This window comes from Oncorhynchus masou, chromosome 17 (assembly GCF_036934945.1).
Source record: "Oncorhynchus masou masou isolate Uvic2021 chromosome 17, UVic_Omas_1.1, whole genome shotgun sequence".
Classification (NCBI taxonomy): Eukaryota; Metazoa; Chordata; class Actinopteri; order Salmoniformes; family Salmonidae; genus Oncorhynchus; species Oncorhynchus masou.
In genome coordinates this window covers 4,455,864-4,475,518 of record NC_088228.1, presented here as the reverse complement: position 1 = coordinate 4,475,518, position 19,655 = coordinate 4,455,864, and the positions used below count along the sequence as shown (strand labels likewise).

The following is a 19,655-nucleotide window of genomic DNA, read 5'->3' as shown; positions in this document are numbered from 1 at the left end:
AAACCCAAAATATGCTGAAGTGTTTAGGTTGTACTGTGTGTACAGGAAGAGACTAGTAATCTTCATGTAGATGATTTACATGTGTATTCATCCACTCCAGGCATCAAACGGTCCCATGCTACTAATCAAATCAAATCAAATGTATTTATATAGCCCTTCGTACATCAGCTGATATCTCAAAGTGCTGTACAGAAACCCAGCCTAAAACCCCAAACAGCAAGCTATGCAGGTATAGAAGCACCTGCAGTACTACTGAACACGTGTGTCTTTTCAATCATGTACCACAGGTAGTGAACATGTGTTTCTAGGTGTTGAGGGAGAGCTATGTTCTGTTTAATTCCAGCCTGGGAGTCTCATGTTCTAGGGTTGTGCTGAGGTTCGACGCCTCACAATGATACAGCCAGAACAATTTACATGACATACAGTTGAAGTCGGAAGTTTACATACACCTTAGCCAAATACATTTAAACTCAGTGTTTCACAATTCCTGACCTTTAATCCTAGTAAAAATGCCCCTGTTTTAGGCCAGTTAGGATCAGCACTTTATTTAAAAAATTTGAAATGTCAGACTAATAGTTGAGAGAATGATTTATTTCAGCTTTTATTAATTTATTCTCGTTCCCAGTGGGTCAGAAGTTTACATAACCTCAATTAATATTTGGTAATACTTGGGTCAAACATTTCGGGTAGCCTTCCACAAGCTTCCCACAATAAGTTGGGTTGCGCAGTGGTTAAGGGCACTGTACTGCAGCGCCAGCTGTGCCATCAGAGACTCTGGGTTCGCGCCCAGGTTCTGTCGTAACCGGCCGCGACCGGGAGGTCCGTGGGGCGACGCACAATTGGCCTAGCGTCGTCCGGGTTAGGGAGGGCTTGGTCGGTAGGGATGTTCTTGTCTCATCGCCGCCCAGCGACTCCTGTGGCGGGCCGGGCGCAGTGCACGCTAACACAGGTTGCCAGGTACACGGTGTTTCCTCCGACACATTGGTGCGGCTGGCTTCCGGGTTGGATGCTCACTGTGTTAAGAAGCAGTGCGGCTGGTTGGGTTGTGTATCGGAGGACGCATGACTTTCAACCTACGTCTCTCCCGAGCCCGTACGGGAGTTGTAGCGATGAGATAAGATAGTAGCTACTAAACAATTGGATACCACGAAATTGGGGAGAAAAAGGGGTAAAAATTAAAAAAAAAAAAAAAATTGGGGCCCATTCCTCCTGACAGAGCTGGTGTAACTGAGTCAGGTTTGTAGGCCTCCTTGCTTGCACACGCTTCTTCAGTTCTGCCCACATATTTTCTATAGGATTGAGGTCAGGGCATTGTGATGGCCACTCCAATACCTTGACTTTGTTGTCCTGAAGCCATTTTGCCACAACTTTAGAAGTATGCTTGGGGTTATTGCCCATTTGGAAGACCCATTTATGACCAAGCTTTAAGTTCCTGACTGATGTCTTGAGATGTTGCTTCAATATATCCACATAATTTTCCAACCTCATGACACCATCTATTTTGTGAAGTTCACCAGTCCCCCCTGCAGCGAAGCACCCCCACAACATGATGCTGCCACCCCACAACATGATGCTGCCACCCCCGTGCTTCACGGTTGGGATGGTGTTCTTCAGCTTGCAAGTCTTCCCCTTTTTCCTCCAAACATGACGATGATCATTATGACCAAACAGTTCTTTTTTTTTTCATCAGACCAGAGGGCATTTCTCCAAAAAGTACAATCTTTGTCTCCATGTGCAGTTACAAACCCTAGTCTGGCTTTTTTATGTCGGTTTTAGAGCAGTGGCTTCTTCCTTGCCGAGTGGCCTTTCAGGTTATGTCGATATAGGACTCGTTTTACTGTAGATATAGATACTTTTGTACCGGTTTCCTCCAGCATCTTCACAAGGTCCTTTGCTGTTGTTCTGGGATTGATTTGCACTTTTTGCATCATCTCTAGGAGACAGAACGCTTTCCTGAGCGGTGTGACGGCTGCCTGGTCCCATGGTGTTTATACTTGTGTACTATTGTTTGTACAGATGAACGTGGTACCTTCAGGCGTTAGGAATTTGCTCCCAAGGAGGAACCACTACAATTTTTTTTCTGACGTCTTGGCTGATTTCCTTTGATTTTCCCATGATGTCAAGCAAAGAGGCACTGAGTTCGAAAGTAGGCCTTGAAATACATCCACAGGGACACCTCCAATTGTCTCAAACGATTTCAATAATCCTATCAGAAGCTTCTAAAGCCATGACATCATTTTCTGGAATTTTCCAAGCTGTATAAAGGCACAGTCAATGTACACTTCTGACCCCAAGTTTTAATGACTCCAACCTAAGTGTATGTAAACTTCTGACTTCAACTATACGTAGGTCCTCTTACTAATGGTAAGGCCTGCAGTCTAAGGCCCATAGCTCACAATCTACAGCCTAACGGTAAGGCCTGCAGTCTAAGGCCCATAGCTCACAATCTACAGCCTAACGGTAAGGCCTGCTGTCTAAGGCCCATAGCTCACAATCTACAGCCTAATGGTAAGGCCTGCAGTCTAAGGCCCATAGCTCACAATCTACAGCCTAATGGTAAGGCCTGCTGTCTAAGGCCCATAGCTCACAATCTACAGCCTAATGGTAAGGCCTGCAGTCTAAGGCCCATAGCTCACAATCTACAGCCTAATGGTAAGGCCTGCAGTCTAAGGCCCATAGCTCACAATCTACAGCCTAACGGTAAGGCCTGCAGTCTAAGGCCCATAGCTCACAATCTACAGCCTAATGGTAAGGCCTGCAGTCTAAGGCCCATAGCTCACAATCTACAGCCTAACGGTAAGGCCTGCAGTCTAAGGCCCATAGCTCACAATCTACAGCCTAATGGTAAGGCCTGCAGTCTAAGGCCCATAGCTCACAATCTACAGCCTAACGGTAAGGCCTGCAGTCTAAGGCCCATAGCTCACAATCTACAGCCTAATGGTAAGGCCTGCAGTCTAAGGCCCATAGCTCACAATCTCAGCTACAATCAATAACACAATGGTTTTCCGTTAATTAATTCAAGGCTAGCCATCTAGCTTTAATCATCAATGCTATGTCACACAGACCACAGGTCAGGTTGTTGTATGTAAATTATCTAGTGACCACGGGATCAAGCAGCTGAATTCCTACAAATGTAATGTCAATGAGAAGGATTTCCATAGTAACGGTGCTAGTTTCTGCACTGCACACAAATGTAGCAGAAGCAGATCAATGAAAACACTTGTCACCACGACGACGACGTGATAGATGTTTAAATGTAGAAATGTGAACGGATCAATACGCCGCTTAGGGAGTGGTGATCGGGTTTCTCTCTGAGTGATACTCATACGCTGCATTGATCGTGAGCTTGCATCCCAAATGTCCACCCTATTCCCTATATTGTGTACTACCTTTTTAGCCAGAGCCAAAAAGTAGTGCACCATATAGGGAATAGGGTGCCGTTTGGGATGCAGACAGGGTCTAGAGGGGTCCTAGTGGAGCAGAGGCAATTCATTTTGTGCTTAATACGACCGTGTGGAATATGGGCTAGCTCTGAGATGTGATTAGTACTGCCTGTGTGGTCCATCGCCTACTTTTCCAACGCAGCATTTAAAAAGACATTAGCAAACGATGAGAAAAATGGATTTGTCTGGTTTGGCATTTAGAGGAGGTTTGACAGGTCAAAGTCATAATACTAGGTAATACTGATACTATGTAATATATCATATATCATATATACATAATACTAGGTAATACTGATACTATGTCATATATCATATATACATAATACTAGGTAATACTGATACTATATAATGCATCATATATAGATAATACTAGGTAATACTGATACTATATAATGCATCATATATACATAATACTAGGTAATACTGATACTATGTAATGTATCATATATACATAATACTAGGTAATACTGATACTATGTCTTGTAATATATCATATATACATAATACTAGGTAATACTGATACTATGTAATGCATCATATAGTCATAATACTAGGTAATACTGATACTATGTCTTGTAATATATCATATATACATAATACTAGGTAATACTGATACTATGTAAAGCATCATATAGTCATAATACTAGGTAATACTGATACTATGTAATGTATCATATAGTCATAATACTAGGTAATATATCATATATACATAATACTAGGTAATACTTATACTATGTAATGTATCATATAGTCATAATACTAGGTAATATATCATATATACATAATACTAGGTAATACTTATACTATGTAATGTATCATATATACATAATACTAGGTAATACTTATACTATGTAATGTATCATATAGTCATAATACTAGGTGATATATCATATATACATAATACTAGGTAATACGTATACTATGTAATGTATCATATAGTCATAATACTAGGTAATATATCATATATACATAATACTAGGTAATACTTATACTATGTAATGTATCATATATACATAATACTAGGTAATACTTATACTATGTAATGTATCATATATACATAATACTAGGTAATACTGATACTATGTAATGTATCATATATACATAATACTAGGTAATACTTATACTATGTAATGTATCATATATACATAATATTAGGTAATACTGATACTATGTAATGTATCATATAGTCATAATACTAGGTAATATATCATATATGCATAATACTAGGTAATACTGATACTATGTAATGTATCATAGATACATAATACTAGGTAATACTGATACTATGTAATGTATCATATAGTCATAATACTAGGTAATACTGATACTATGTAATGTATCATATAGTCATAATACTAGGTAATACTGATACTATGTAATGTATTATCTATATATAATACTAGGTAATACTGATACTATATAATGTATCATATATACATAATACTAGGTAATACTGATACTATGTAATGTATCATATATACATAATACTAGGTAATACTGATACTATGTCTTGTAATATATCATATATACATAATACTAGGTAATACTGATACTATGTCTTGTAATGTATCATATAGTCAATACTAGGTAATACTGATACTGTGTCTTCTACTGTAATGTATCATATAGAATTTTATACATGTTTAAAGTAGGACAAGATTTGATGAATAGTGAAACGGTACAATTAGCTTAGTGAGGTTCTTTGTAGGGTTTCTTGTGTTTCTATCGAACTAGTCAAGATCAGAGGATTATTTGGCCTGGTTTTCCGCCTTACAGAATGGGGGTGTACAGTGAAGCACATGTTAAAATTATACTCTGTGTTAAATGGTCTTATGATATATCCGGATTGGATCTTTAATACCTCTTATTATAAAAACACATACAGTAACAGTATCCACAGAATGTAATGCTTTGTTGTAGATTCAAACTCCATGTAGTATCCACAGAATGTAATGCTTTGTTGTAGATTCTAACTCCATGTAGTATCCACAGAATGTAATGCTTTGTTGTAGATTCTAACTCCATGTAGTATCCACAGAATGTAATGCTTTGTTGTAGATTCTAACTCCATGTAGTATCCACAGAATGTAATGCTTTGTTGTAGATTCTAACTCCATGTAGTATCCACAGAATGTAATGCTTTGTTGCAGATTCTAACTCCATGTAGTATCCACAGAATGTAATGCTTTGTTGTAGATTCTAACTCCATGTAGTATCCACAGAATGTAATGCTTTGTTGTAGATTCTAACTCCATGTAGTATCCACAGAATGTAATGCTTTGTTGTAGATTCTAACTCCATGTAGTATCCACAGAATGTAATGCTTTGTTACAGATTCTAATCCCATGAAGGGAATACCCTATTATAAACATATTTTCCTGATCATAAAGGACATAGAGGTTTTGGGTTATATATATATATTACTGTATATTGACATATATATATGTATATATATATGTGTGTGTGTTTGTGTGTTTATAGTGAACACCCCTCACTTCCTGACCATAAAGGACATAGAGGTTTTGGGTTATATTTATATTACTGTATATTGACATATATATATATGTGTATGTGTGTGTGTGTGTGTTTGTGTGTTTATAGTGAACACCCCTCACTTCCTGACCATAAAGGGTGTAGAGGTGAACGCCGGACAGACGGCCGCCTTCCACTGTACTGTCAACGGACGACAGAGAGACAACTTCAACCTCTGGTTACAGGTAACAACAACACCATATCCTGACCCCTGACCCCTAAACCTAACAATCCACTGTACTGTTAATAGACGACAGAGAGACAACTTCAACCTCTGGTTACAGGTAACAATGTTCACCCAAAATGTTACACTTCACTTTACTACTGGAGGTGTTTTCATTTACCTGCCTCCTCACTGGGGATCTCCAATTCAGTACCTGGTTCTATTCCAGCACAACAACAAACAAAAAAACACCCGATTCAGATAAAACAACATTGTACCGGTTGAAGATTATGACTGGTTGTTGATATTGATGATTTGAACTAGACATTACTGCTGGGAAGGAACAAGATTTTAGCGGTAGTAGGTTTCACTATATCAAACCCTGGCCTACACTCTTGGAAGAAAGGTGCTTATCTAGAACCTAAAAGAGTTCACCAACTGGAGACCCGAGAGAGAGAGAGAGAGAGAGAGAGAGAGAGAGAGAGAGAGAGAGAGAGAGAGAGAGAGAGAGAGAGAGAGAGAGAGAGAGAGAGAGAGAGAGAGAGAGAGAGAGAGAGAGAGAGAGAGAGAGAGAGAGAGAGAGAGAGAGAGAGAGAGAGAGAGAGAGAGAGAGAGAGAGAGAGAGAGAGAGAGAGAGAGAGAGAGAGAGAGAGAGAGAGAGAGAGAGAGAGAGAGAGAGAGAGAGAGAGAGAGAGAGAGAGAGAGAGAGAGAGAGAGAGAGAGAGAGAGAGAGAGAGAGAGAGAGAGAGAGAGAGAGAGAGAGAGAGAGAGAGAGAGAGAGAGAGAGAGAGAGAGAGAGAGAGAGAGAGAGAGAGAGAGAGAGAGAGAGAAGAGAGAGAGAGAGAGAGAGAGAGAGAGAGAGAAGAGAGAGAGAGAGAGAGAGAGAGAGAGAGAGAGAGGGAAGGGAAGGGAAGGGAAAAGAGAGAGAGAGAGACAGAGAGAGAGAGAAGGGAAGGGAAAAGAGAGAGAGAGAGAGAGAGAAGAGAGAGAGGGAAGGGAAAAGAGAGAGAGAGAGAGAGAGAGAGAAGGGAAGGGAAAAGAGAGAGAGAGAGAGAAGGGAAGGGAAAAGAGAGAGAGAGAGAGAAGGGAAAAGAGAGAGAGAGATTTTATTTGCCCCCCACCCCAAGGGGTCTGAATACAAAAGTGAGTACACCCCTCACATTTTTGTAAATATTTGAGTATATCTTTTCATGTGACAACACTGAAGAATTGACACTTTGCTCCAATGTAAAGTAGTGAGTGTACAGCCTATGGTAACGTGTGAAGCTCTGGTGAACTCCATGGGATTAAACCAGTGCTGGAAAATGATGGTGGCCACACAAAATATTGACACTTTGGGTCCAATTTGGACATTTTCACTTAGGGGTGTACTCACTTTTGTTGCCAGCGGTTTAGACATTAATGGCTGTGTGTTGAGTTATTTTGAGGGGACAGCAAATTTACACTGTTATACAAGCTGTACACTCACTACTTTACACTTGTAGCAAAGCAAAGTGTCATTTCTTCAGTGTTGTCACATGAAAAGATATACTCACTTTTGTGATATACTGTATATATATATATAGTTATATATTCATGTTTATATGTACCATATACAGTGCATTCGGAGAGTAATCAGCCCCCTTGACTTTTTCCATATTCTGTTACGTTACAGCCTTATTCTATAATGGATTAAATTGTTTTTTCCCTCATCAATCTACACACAATACCCCATAATGACATCACAATACCCCTTAATGACATCACAATACCCATTATTGACATAACAATAACCTTTAATGATAAAGCAAAAAACATGTTCTTAGAAATTAATTATCACATTTACATAAGTGTTCAGACCCTTTACTCAGTACTTTGTTGAAGCACCTTTGGCAGTGATTACAGTCTTGAGTCTTCTTTAGTATGATGTTACAAGCTTGGCAGATCTGTATTTGGGGAGTTTCTCCCATTCTTCTCTGCAGATCCTCTCAAGCTCTGTCAGGTTGGATGGGGAGCGTTGCTGCACAGGTATTTTCAGGTCTCTCTAGAGATGTTCGATCGGGAGGTCTTGCATTGTCTTGGCTGTGTGCTTAGGGTCGTTGTCCTGTTGGAAGGTGAACCTTAGCCCCAATTTGAGGTCCTGAGCGATCTGGAGCAGGTTTTCATCAAAGATCTTTCTGTACTTTGCTGTTGGTTCTCCTGTTGGATCTGCTGCCACAAACACACACTGTTGTCCCCTCGAACACTGATGCAATCAAGGTCAAGCCACTTTAGTATTTAAACCTGTCAATTTTATTTTTGCCTAACCCAACGTTTTAAGAGCTAACCCCTGTCTGTGTTTCAACAGGGTGGACGCAAGTTCCCCATGAAGGCCACTAAATGACCATGTACCACTAAAACTACATCTAACCTGCTGTGTGTTTCAACAGGGTATTGGTGGATGCGTGGCCCCTATGAAGTCCACTAAATGACCATGTACCACTAAAACTACATCTAACCTGCTGTGTGTTCTGTTTTGACCTCTGACCCCTGACTGTGTTCTAACAGGGTATTGGTGGACGCGAGGCCCCTATGAAGGCCACTAAATGACCATGTACCACTAAAACTACATCTAACCTGCTGTGTGTTCCGTTTTGACCTCTGACCCCTGACTGTGTTCTAACAGGGTATTGGTGGACGCGAGGCCCCTATGAAGGCCACTAAATGACCATGTACCACTAAAACTACATCTAACCTGCTGTGTGTTCTGTTTTGACCTCTGACCCCTGACTGTGTTCTAACAGGGTATTGGTGGACGCGTGGCCCCTATGAAGTCCACTAAATGACCATGTACCACTAAAACTACATCTAACCTGCTGCTGTTTTGACCTCTGACCCCTGACTGTGTTCTAACAGGGTATTGGTGGACGCGTGGCCCCTATGAAGTCCACCAAGCCATGGAACAACAGACGCTTCATTGGGACCTTCGACGTGGAGAACACCACTAAAGGAGACTCAGGACGCTACCGATGCATCGTCCACTCTGACAAAGGAGTTGGAGTGTCCAACTATGGAGAACTGACCATAAAACGTAAGTACTCTAGTGTCCAACTATGGAGAACTGACCATAAAACGTAAGTACTCTAGTGTCCAACTATGGAGAACTGACCATAAAACGTAAGTACTCTAGTGTCCAACTATGGAGAACTGACCATAAAACGTATGTACTCTAGTGTCCAACTATGGAGAACTGACCATAAAACGTAAGTACTCTAGTGTCCAACTATGGAGAACTGACCATAAAACGTAAGTACTCTAGTGTCCAACTATGGAGAACTGACCATAAAACGTAAGTACTCTAGTGTCCAACTATGGAGAACTGACCATAAAACGTAAGTACTCTAGTGTCCAACTATGGAGAACTGACCATAAAACGTAAGTACTCTAGTGTCCAACTATAGAGAACTCACCAGAAAACATAAGTACTCTAGTGTCCAACTATAGAGAACTCACCATAAAACGTAAGTACTTTAGTCTCCAACTATAGAGAACTGACCATAAAACGTAAGTACTCTAGTGTCCAACTATGGAGAACTGACCATAAAACGTATGTACTCTAGTGTCCAACTATGGAGAACTCACCATAAAACGTAAGTACTCTAGTGTCCAACTATAGAGAACTCACCAGAAAACATAAGTACTCTAGTGTCCAACTATAGAGAACGCACCATAAAACGTAAGTACTCTAGTGTCCAACTATAGAGAAAGCACCATAAAACGTAAGTACTCTAGTGTCCAACTATAGAGAACTCACCAGAAAACATAAGTACTCTAGTGTCCAACTATAGAGAACGCACCATAAAACGTAAGTACTCTAGTGTCCAACTATAGAGAACTCACCAGAAAACATAAGTACTGTAGATCTCAGTCATTCTCCTCCAAAACCTTTTAAATTACATTGTGGTGAATTTTGAAATGGGAACCACAACAGAACTGAAATAGCCTCAACATTCCCACTACCTTCGTAGAGCAATGAGCACAAGACATACACAACCAGGAAATGATTCAGACGTTGTTTTCCAGAATATCCTCAAAGACAAAAGAAAGCCCCAACGAGGTTAAATATTAAACACAGCCAGAGAAGTAAAGGTTTATGTTGATGTGTTCCCTAGTGGACTGGGATGTGTGTGTTCTCTATAAAGTCATGCCCTTGAACGAGCGGAGAGGCCTGACCCATTCTAACCAAAATGATGATACAGACCCATTCTACACTAAAGGACAAGGCAGACCCATCTTCTGCTACTTCCTGTCTTTTCCTGCTCAACAACATCAGCCTTAATACTCCAGAGATGGGCGCCAACAGAGATGGCCGCCTCGCTTCGCGTTCCTAGGAAACTATGCAGTATTTGGATTTTTTGGTACCCCAGGTAATCTTAGGTTTCATTACATACAGTCGGGAGGAACTACTGAATATAAGAGGAACGTCAACTCACCATCATTACGACCAGGAATATGACTTTCCCGAAGCGGATCCTGTGTTCTGCCTTTCCACCCAGGACAATGGATCGGAACCCAGCAGGCGACCCAAAACAACGACGTCGTAAAAGAGTCAAACGAAGCGGTCTTCTGGTCAGGCTCCGGAGACGGGCACATCGCGCACCCCTCCCTAGCATACTACTCGCCAATTTCCAGTCTCTTGACAACAAGGTTGATGAAATCCGAGCAAGGGTAGCATTCCAGCGAGACATCAGAGACTGTAACGTTCTTTGCTTCACGGAAACAATCAAATCTGAAAACAAGACTCCCTAAATTGTATCAGCATATCAATTGCGCAACCAGGGCTGGTAAAACCCTGGATCATTGTTATTCTAACTTCCGCGACGCATATAAGGCCCTCCCCTGACCTCCTTTCGGAAAAGCTGACCACGACTCCATTTTGTTGCTTCCAGCCTACAGACAGAAACTAAAACAGGAAGCTCCCGCGCTCAGGTCTGTTCATGCAATTTGCTTACCGCCCAAAGACGCAACCACACTGCACACTGCACACTGCCCTAACCCATCTGGACAAGAGGAATACCTATGTGAGAATGCTGTTCATCGACTTTAGGTCAGCATTTAACACCATAGTACCCTCCAAAATCGTCATCAAGCTCGAGACCCTGGGTCTCGACCCCGCCCTGTGCAACTGGGTACTGGATTTCCTGACGGGCCGCCCCCAGGTGGTGAGGGTAGGTAACAACATCTCCACCCGCTGATCCTCAACACTGGGGCCCCACAAGGGTGTGTTCTGAGCCCTCTCCTGTACTCCCTGCTCACCCACAACTGCGTGGCCATGCACACCTCCAACTCAATCATCAAGTTTGATACTCCAGTGGTAGGCTTGATTACCACCAACGACGAGACGGCATACAGGGAGGAGGTAAGGGCCCTCGGAGTGTGGTGTCAGGAAAATAATAAATAAACAACGCCAACAAAACAAAGGAGATGATTGTGGACTTCAGGAAACAGCAGAGGGAGCACCCCCCTATCCACATCGATGGGACAGTAGTGGAGAGGGTAGTAAGTTTTAAGTTCCTCGGCGTACACATCACAGACCAACTGAATTGGTTCACCCACACAGACAGCGTCGTGAAGGAGGCGCAGCAGCGCCATTTCAACCTCAGGAGGCTGAAGAAATTAGGCTTGTCACCCAAAGCACTCACAAACTTCTACAGATGCACAATCGAGAGCATCCTATCGGGCTGTATCACCGCCTGGTACGGCAACTGCTCCGCCCACAACCGTAAGGCTCTCCAGAGGGTAGTGATGTCTGCACAACGCATCACCCGGGGCAAACTACCTGCCCTCCAGGACACCTACACCACCCGGTGTCACAGGAAGGCCATAAAGATCATCAAGGACAACAACCACCCGAGCCACTGCTTGTTCACCCCGCTATCATCCAGAAGGCGAGGTCAGTACAGGTGCATCAAAACAGCTTTTATCTCAAGGCCATCAGAAAGTTATACAGTAACATTGAGTGGCCAACACACTGACTCAACTCCAGCCACAATTAACTTGTTATGGCTGCAATCCCGATATCGGGATAAGTGTCATCAACAACCGCTGAATAGCATAGCGCTACATACAATAAATATTACTAGAAATATTTATATTCATGAATTCACAAGTGCAATATAGGAAAACACAGCTTAGCCTTTTGTTAATCGACCTGTCGTGTCAGATTTTTAAATTATGCTTTTCAGCGAAAGCAATCCAAGCGTTTGGTAAGTTTATCGATCGCACGATAAAACATTAAGTACACTTAGCATCAGGTAGCTCGGTCACGAAAATCAGAAAAGCAATCAAATTAATCGTTTACCTTTGATGATCTTCAGATGTTTTCACTCACGCAACAAATGTTCCTTTTGTTCCGTAAAGATTATTTTTTAAATACCTCTGTTTGTTTGTCGCTTTATGTTCAGAAATCCACAGGAAAGAGCGGTCACGACAACGCAGACAAATTCCAAATAGTTTCCGTAATGTCCACAGAAACATGTCAAAAGTTTTTTATAATCAATCCTTCAGGTTGTTTTCAAAATATATAATCGATAATATATCAACCGCAAATGTCTTTCACAGTAGGAGAGGGAAAAGCAATACCTATCCAAACTCTGTTGCGCGAGCAAAACTCATGTGACCACTTGACACGATGTCATCGTTCTGGCTCATTTTTCAAAATAAAAGCCTGCAAATATGTCTGAAGACTGTTGACACCTTGAGGAAGCGATAGGAAAAGGAATCTGGTTCATATCCCTTTAAACCCAGCAAAGGGAGGCTATGGGAACATGGAGTTTTCAAAATAGAGGCCACTTCCTGCTTTGATTTTTCTCAGGGTTTCGCCTGCAATATCAGTTCTGTTATACTCACAGACAATATTTTGACAGTTTTGGAAACTTTAGAGTGTTTTCTATCCAATACTAATAATAATATGCACATATTAGCAACTGAGACTGAGGAGCTGGCCGTTTACAATGGGCACCTTTTCATCCAGCCACTCAATACTGCTCGTGCAGCCATAAAAAGTTAATAATGGAAATTGATGTAAAAATATATCACTAGCCACTTTAAACAACGCTACTTAATATAATGTTTACATACCCTACATTATTCATCTCATATGTATACGTATATACTGTACTCTATATCATCTACTGCATCTTTATGTAATACATGTATCACTAGCCACTTTAACTATGCCACTTTGTTTACATACTCATCTCATATGTATATACTGTACTCGATACCATCTACTGCATCTTGCCTATGCCGTTCTGTACCATCACTCATTCATATATCTTTATGTACATATTTTTATCCCTTTACACTTGTGTCTATAAGACAGTAGATTAGGAATTGTTAGTTAGATTACTCGTTGGTTATTACTGCATTGTCGGAACTAGAAGCACAAGCATTTCGCTACACTCACATTAACATCTGCGAACCATGTGTATGTGACAAATAAAATTGTTTTGATTTGAACAATTAAGGGCAAGTAGGTGGCATTACCACACACACAGACACACACACACACACATGCACACACGCACGCACGCACGCAGAGGAACCTCTCTCATACCACCCTCCTCTTCTCCCTGCAGTTTGATATGAATTTATGGACTGAGTGTGAAACTAAATCCAGCCTCTTCCCTTTAGTCCTGTAATGGCCGTGTATATTTCTCCACCTCAGTCGGCCTGCGCTGTCTATTGAATATTTACTGGCCTGACCTTTTTTTTTTGTCTGGCAGCTTCGTGTTTGATTGATAGGTTTAATCCAGTGTGTCTGGATGGAGGGGTGTCCATCATGTTATAACGACCCCGTCCTCAGAGTTTTACACAGAGAGAGATGGGAAGAAAGAGGGTGCGTCTCGAATGACACCCTATTCCCTACGGAACCCATAGGCCCTGGTCAATAGAAGTGCACTACTAACCCCATAGGCCCTGGTCAATAGAAGTGCACTACTAACCCCATAGATCCTGGTCAATAGAAGTGCACTACTAACCCCATAGACCCTGGTCAATAGAAGTGCACTACTAACCCCATAGACCCTGGTCAATAGAAGTGCACTACTAACCCCATAGACCCTGGTCAATAGAAGTGCACTACTAACCCCATAGGCCCTGGTCAATAGAAGTGCACTACTAGCCCCATAGAGCTCTAGTTAATAGAAGTGCACTACTAACCCCATAGGCCCTGGTCAATAGAAGTGCACTACTAACCCCATAGGCCCTGGTCAATAGAAGTGCACTACTAACCCCATAGGCCCTGGTCAATAGAAGTGCACTACTAACCCCATAGACCCTGGTCAATAGAAGTGCACTACTAACCCCATAGGCCCTGGTCAATAGAAGTGCACTACTAGCCCCATAGAGCTCTAGTTAATAGAAGTGCACTACTAACCCCATAGGCCCTGGTCAATAGAAGTGCACTACTAACCCCATAGGCCCTGGTCAATAGAAGTGCACTACGAATCCCATAGGCCCTGGTCAATAGAAGTGCACTAATAACCCCATAGGTCCTGGTCAATAGAAGTGCACTACGAATCCCATAGGCCCTGGTCAATAGAAGTGCACTACTAACCCCATAGGCCCTGGTCAATAGAAGTGCACTATAAAGTGTCCAATATATTGTGGCAGACAGTGTTTATTTTGTTTCACCTCTATTTTAACTTGGCAAGCCAGTTAAGAACAAATTATTATTTACAATGAAGGCCTACCCCGGGCCAATCTCTTAACAACACTGGGCCACTTGTGCGCCGCCCTATGGGACTCCCAATCACGGCCGGTTGTGATAGAGCCTGGACTCAAACCAGGGTGTCTGGAGTGACGCCTCTAGTGGTGAGATGGAGTGCCTTTAGACCGCTGAACCACTCGGGAGCACAACATTTCAGTGGTGTGTTCATGGAGAATTTAGGGTTTAATAATATACTGTCCTGTAGGCACTCAGTAACACACTCGGCAACATACACACAAATATCTGCGTCACTAGAGATTGGTCGTTAGATACAAATCAGGATTTTTTCTCCCCCTAACAAAAAGTCAAGTGTGTTTCATAAAAACCCCTCGATAATATTGCAGTAAATCATGTGATATAAATCAAGGCATATACTGTAGGTAACCTAGCAGTTAAGACCGTTGGGTCAGTAACTCTGTAGGTAACCTAGCAGTTAAGACCGTTGGGTCAGTAACTCTGTAGGTAACCTAGTAGTGAAGACCGTTGGGTCAGTAACTCTGTAGGTAACCTAGCAGTTAAGACCGTTGGGTCAGTAACTCTGTAGGTAACCTAGTAGTGAAGACCGTTGGGTCAGTAACTCTGTAGGTAACCTAGCAGTTAAGACCGTTGGGTCAGTAACTCTGTAGGTAACCTAGTAGTGAAGACCGTTGGGTCAGTAACTCTGTAGGTAACCTAGCAGTTAAGACCGTTGGGTCAGTAACTCTGTAGGTAACCTAGCAGTTAAGACCGTTGGGTCAGTAACTCTGTAGGTAACCTAGTAGTGAAGACCGTTGGGTCAGTAACTCTGTAGGTAACCTAGCAGTTAAGACCGTTGGGTCAGTAACTCTGTAGGTAACCTAGTAGTGAAGACCGTTGGGTCAGTAACTCTGTAGGTAACCTAGCAGTTAAGACCGTTGGGTCAGTAACTCTGTAGGTAACCTAGCAGTTAAGACCGTTGGGTCAGTAACTCTGTAGGTAACCTAGTAGTGAAGACCGTTGGGTCAGTGACTGTAGGTAACCTAATAGTGAAGACCGTTGGGTCAGTAACTCTGTAGGTAACCTAGTAGTGAAGACCGTTGGGTCAGTGACTCTGTAGGTCACCTAGTAGTGAAGACTGTTGGGTCAGTGACTCTGTAGGTAACCTAGCAGTGAAGACCGTTGGGTCAGTGACTCTGTAGGTCACCTAGTAGTGAAGACTGTTGGGTCAGTGACTCTGTAGGTAACCTAGCAGTGAAGACCGTTGGGTCAGTGACTCTGTAGGTAACCTAGTAGTGAAGACTGTTGGGTCAGTAACTCTGTAGGTAACCTAGTAATGAAGACCGTTGGGTCAGTGACTCTGTAGGTAACCTAGTAGTGAAGACCGTTGGGTCAGTAACTCTGTAGGTAACCTAGTAGTGAAGACTGTTGGGTCAGTGACTCTGTAGGTAACCTAGTAGTGAAGACTGTTGGGTCAGTGACTCTGTAGGTAACCTAGTAGTGAAGACCGTTGGGTCAGTAACTCTGTAGGTAACCTAGTAGTGAAGACCGTTGGGTCAGTAACTCTGTAGGTAACCTAGTAGTGAAGACTGTTGGGTCAGTGACTCTGTAGGTAACCTAGTAGTGAAGACTGTTGGGTCAGTGACTCTGTAGGTAACCTAGTAGTGAAGACCGTTGGGTCAGTAACTCTGTAGGTAACCTAGTAGTGAAGACCGTTGGGTCAGTGACTGTAGGTAACCTAGCAGTGAAGACTGTTGGGTCAGTGACTCTGTAGGTAACCTAGTAGTGAAGACCGTTGGGTCAGTGACTCTGTAGGTAACCTAGTAGTGAAGACCGTTGGGTCAGTGACTGTAGGTAACCTAGTAGTGAAGACCGTTGGGTCAGTGACTCTGTAGGTAACCTAGTAGTGAAGACCGTTGGGTCAGTGACTCTGTAGGTAACCTAGTAGTGAAGACCGTTGGGTCAGTGACTCTGTAGGTAACCTAGTAGTGAAGACTGTTGGGTCAGTGACTGTAGGTAACCTAGTAGTGAAGACTGTTGGGTCAGTGACTGTAGGTAACCTAGTAGTGAAGACTGTTGGGTCAGTAACTCTGTAGGTAACCTAGTAGTGAAGACCGTTGGGTCAGTAACTCTGTAGGTAACCTAGTAGTGAAGACCGTTGAGTCAGTGACTCTGTAGGTAACCTAGTAATGAAGACCTTTGAGTCAGTGACTCTGTAGGTAACCTAGTAATGAAGACCTTTGGGTCAGTGACTCTGTAGGTAACCTAGTAGTGAAGACCGTTGGGTCAGTGACTCTGTAGGTAACCTAGTAGTGAAGACCGTTGGGTCAGTGACTCTGTAGGTAACCTAGTAGTGAAGACTGTTGGGTCAGTAACTCTGTAGGTAACCTAGTAATGAAGACCGTTGGGTCAGTGACTCTGTAGGTAACCTAGTAGTGAAGACCGTTGGGTCAGTAACTCTGTAGGTAACCTAGTAGTGAAGACCGTTGGGTCAGTGACTGTAGGTAACCTAGTAGTGAAGACCGTTGGGTCAGTAACTCTGTAGGTAACCTAGTAGTGAAGACCGTTGGGTCAGTAACTCTGTAGGTAACCTAGCAGTTAAGACCGTTGGGTCAGTGACTCTGTAGGTAACCTAGCAGTTAAGACCGTTGGGTCAGTAACTCTGTATGTAACCTAGTAATGAAGACTGTTGGGTCAGTAACTCTGTAGGTAACCTAGTAGTGAAGACCGTTGGGTCAGTAACTCTGTAGGTAACCTAGCAGTTAAGACCGTTGGGTCAGTGACTCTGTAGGTAACCTAGTAGTGAAGACCGTTGGGTCAGTGACTCTGTAGGTAACCTAGTAGTGAAGACCGTTGGGTCAGTGACTCTGTAGGTAACCTAGTAGTGAAGACTGTTGGGTCAGTAACTCTGTAGGTAACCTAGTAATGAAGACCGTTGGGTCAGTGACTCTGTAGGTAACCTAGTAGTGAAGACCGTTGGGTCAGTAACTCTGTAGGTAACCTAGTAGTGAAGACCGTTGGGTCAGTGACTGTAGGTAACCTAGTAGTGAAGACCGTTGGGTCAGTGACTCTGTAGGTAACCTAGTAGTGAAGACCGTTGGGTCAGTGACTCTGTAGGTAACCTAGTAGTGAAGACCGTTGGGTCAGTGACTCTGTAGGTAACCTAGTAGTGAAGACTGTTGGGTCAGTGACTGTAGGTAACCTAGTAGTGAAGACTGTTGGGTCAGTGACTGTAGGTAACCTAGTAGTGAAGACTGTTGGGTCAGTAACTCTGTAGGTAACCTAGTAGTGAAGACCGTTGGGTCAGTAACTCTGTAGGTAACCTAGTAGTGAAGACCGTTGGGTCAGTGACTCTGTAGGTAACCTAGTAATGAAGACCTTTGAGTCAGTGACTCTGTAGGTAACCTAGTAATGAAGACCTTTGGGTCAGTGACTCTGTAGGTAACCTAGTAGTGAAGACCGTTGGGTCAGTGACTCTGTAGGTAACCTAGTAGTGAAGACCGTTGGGTCAGTGACTCTGTAGGTAACCTAGTAGTGAAGACTGTTGGGTCAGTAACTCTGTAGGTAACCTAGTAATGAAGACCGTTGGGTCAGTGACTCTGTAGGTAACCTAGTAGTGAAGACCGTTGGGTCAGTAACTCTGTAGGTAACCTAGTAGTGAAGACCGTTGGGTCAGTGACTGTAGGTAACCTAGTAGTGAAGACCGTTGGGTCAGTAACTCTGTAGGTAACCTAGTAGTGAAGACCGCTGGGTCAGTAACTCTGTAGGTAACCTAGCAGTTAAGACCGTTGGGTCAGTGACTCTGTAGGTAACCTAGCAGTTAAGACCGTTGGGTCAGTAACTCTGTATGTAACCTAGTAATGAAGACTGTTGGGTCAGTAACTCTGTAGGTAACCTAGTAGTGAAGACCGTTGGGTCAGTAACTCTGTAGGTAACCTAGCAGTTAAGACCGTTGGGTCAGTGACTCTGTAGGTAACCTAGTAATGAAGACCGTTGGGTCAGTGACTCTGTAGGTAACCTAGTAGTGAAGACCGTTGGGTCAGTAACTCTGTAGGTAACCTAGTAGTGAAGACTGTTGGGTCAGTGACTCTGTAGGTAACCTAGGAGTGAAGACTGTTGGGTCAGTGACTCTGTAGGTAACCTAGTAGTGAAGACCGTTGGGTCAGTAACTCTGTAGGTAACCTAGTAGTGAAGACCGTTGGGTCAGTAACTCTGTAGGTAACCTAGTAGTGAAGACTGTTGGGTCAGTGACTCTGTAGGTAACCTAGGAGTGAAGACTGTTGGGTCAGTGACTCTGTAGGTAACCTAGTAGTGAAGACCGTTGGGTCAGTAACTCTGTAGGTAACCTAGTAGTGAAGACCGTTGGGTCAGTGACTGTAGGTAACCTAGCAGTGAAGACTGTTGGGTCAGTGACTCTGTAGGTAACCTAGTAGTGAAGACCGTTGGGTCAGTGACTCTGTAGGTAACCTAGTAGTGAAGACCGTTGGGTCAGTGACTGTAGGTAACCTAGTAGTGAAGACCGTTGGGTCAGTGACTCTGTAGGTAACCTAGTAGTGAAGACCGTTGGGTCAGTGACTCTGTAGGTAACCTAGTAGTGAAGACCGTTGGGTCAGTGACTCTGTAGGTAACCTAGTAGTGAAGACTGTTGGGTCAGTGACTGTAGGTAACCTAGTAGTGAAGACTGTTGGGTCAGTGACTGTAGGTAACCTAGTAGTGAAGACTGTTGGGTCAGTAACTCTGTAGGTAACCTAGTAGTGAAGACCGTTGGGTCAGTAACTCTGTAGGTAACCTAGTAGTGAAGACCGTTGAGTCAGTGACTCTGTAGGTAACC

The 19,655-nt window shown here is 42.9% G+C and overlaps 1 protein-coding gene across 1 annotated transcript in view; it reads left to right on the top strand.

The window, feature by feature from the left end:
• Window positions 1-19,655, top strand: part of LOC135558338 (receptor-type tyrosine-protein phosphatase mu-like) — a 588,334-nt gene that overhangs the window by 194,044 nt on the left and 374,635 nt on the right. The window contains exons 5-6 of the mRNA XM_064992077.1: window positions 6,045-6,160; window positions 9,013-9,187. Coding sequence (XP_064848149.1) covers window positions 6,045-6,160; window positions 9,013-9,187 — 291 coding nt within the window. The remainder of the gene's footprint in view (window positions 1-6,044; window positions 6,161-9,012; window positions 9,188-19,655) is intronic.